The 1255-nt window shown below is 39.0% G+C and overlaps 1 protein-coding gene across 1 annotated transcript in view; it reads left to right on the top strand.

The window, feature by feature from the left end:
* Nucleotides 1-1255, top strand: part of trappc11 (trafficking protein particle complex subunit 11) — a gene marked incomplete in the record, with an annotated part of 47020 nt that overhangs the window by 18086 nt on the left and 27679 nt on the right. Inside the window, 1 exon segment of the mRNA XM_014026737.1 lies at nucleotides 383-524. Within this exon segment, the coding sequence (XP_013882191.1) occupies nucleotides 383-524 (142 nt within the window).

The following is a 1255-nucleotide window of genomic DNA, read 5'->3' as shown; positions in this document are numbered from 1 at the left end:
AAGAAAAAAATCCACGTATAAGCCGCACCGGACTATAAGCCGCATGGTTCAAAGTTCAGGAAAAAAGTTGCGGCTTATAGTCAGAAAAATACGGTAATCCTCATTTTGATGTGATGGGTCACATATGTTAAAAAAACAAAAGTTTATTATAAAAAAACCACACACACACACACACAAAGTACCAAAATTTGGTACCGTTAAGTACTGGTACCGATTCCCAGATACCGGATATTGGTACCGAATCGATTCAAATGCCAAAGGTACCCATTCCTACTTGGCTGTAGTTGTGATGGTTTCATTGTTTTTCACTTCTGTTGTTTTCCTTATAAAGTTACAGAGTGTCAGAGTAACAGATGGTTTCAGACTCTCTGCTTCCCAACAGGTTCCAGTCCTTCGGTGAGCTCTTTGATGAGGCCATAAAGTTGGGTCTGACAGCCATCCAGACTCAGAACCCGGGCTTCTACTACCAGCAGGCTGCCTGTTACAGCCAGGACAGGAAGCAGCTGGCCCAGCAGCTCTGTCAGGTACAGACTAATTATTAATAGGGCTGTCCCCATCCAATATATCTGATATCGGTCCCATATCAGCCAAAAAACAATGCAGGCCGGATTTTATCTGCCTGCATCTAAAATCTCTGATAAATAATCAGTCTGATAGAAGCAGTCCACTGACTCTGCTCCAGCTTCTCTGTCCAGCAGCACAGAGCCCACGTCATCACAACAACCAGAGGTCTCAAAAGTATTCATTACTTAAGTAGAAGTACTTATACTAGGTTTTAAAAATACTTTTTGGAAGCAGAAGCATCAACTCAAGCTCTTTACTCAAGTAAAAGTATAAAAGTACTGGTTTTAAAACTACTTAAAGTATAAAAGTAAAAGTAATGAACACTTAAAAAAAAAGGATAAAAGCTTCGGCTGTGCCACAGAGTTCTATAGTGCAGTGGTTCCCAAAGTTGGGGTTGAGACCCACAGTGGGGTCCTGAAACATCAAGGTGGGGTCCTGAAAATATTTTAAAATTAATTACACAAAAAAATGACAATTAAGAACATTTTTCCCCTTTGTTTTTACAAAATAATAAGATTAGTGTGCTTAAAATTGACAAAAATAGTAAATTATATAAACATAACATAAATAATGTTAAAATGCTCTTGTTTATTTGATGCGAAAACAATGTTTATCAACCAACAACAGCTGGAGTCACAGGTCTTTGCTGCGGGTATTTTGTGGGTCTAGTTTGGGAACCACTGCTTTAGCG

Source organism: Austrofundulus limnaeus, unplaced genomic scaffold (assembly GCF_001266775.1).
Source record: "Austrofundulus limnaeus strain Quisiro unplaced genomic scaffold, Austrofundulus_limnaeus-1.0 Scaffold586, whole genome shotgun sequence".
Lineage (NCBI taxonomy): Eukaryota > Metazoa > Chordata > Actinopteri > Cyprinodontiformes > Rivulidae > Austrofundulus > Austrofundulus limnaeus.
The sequence above is the reverse complement of the archived record's forward strand: the minus strand, read 5'-3'. Positions and strand labels throughout refer to the sequence as shown.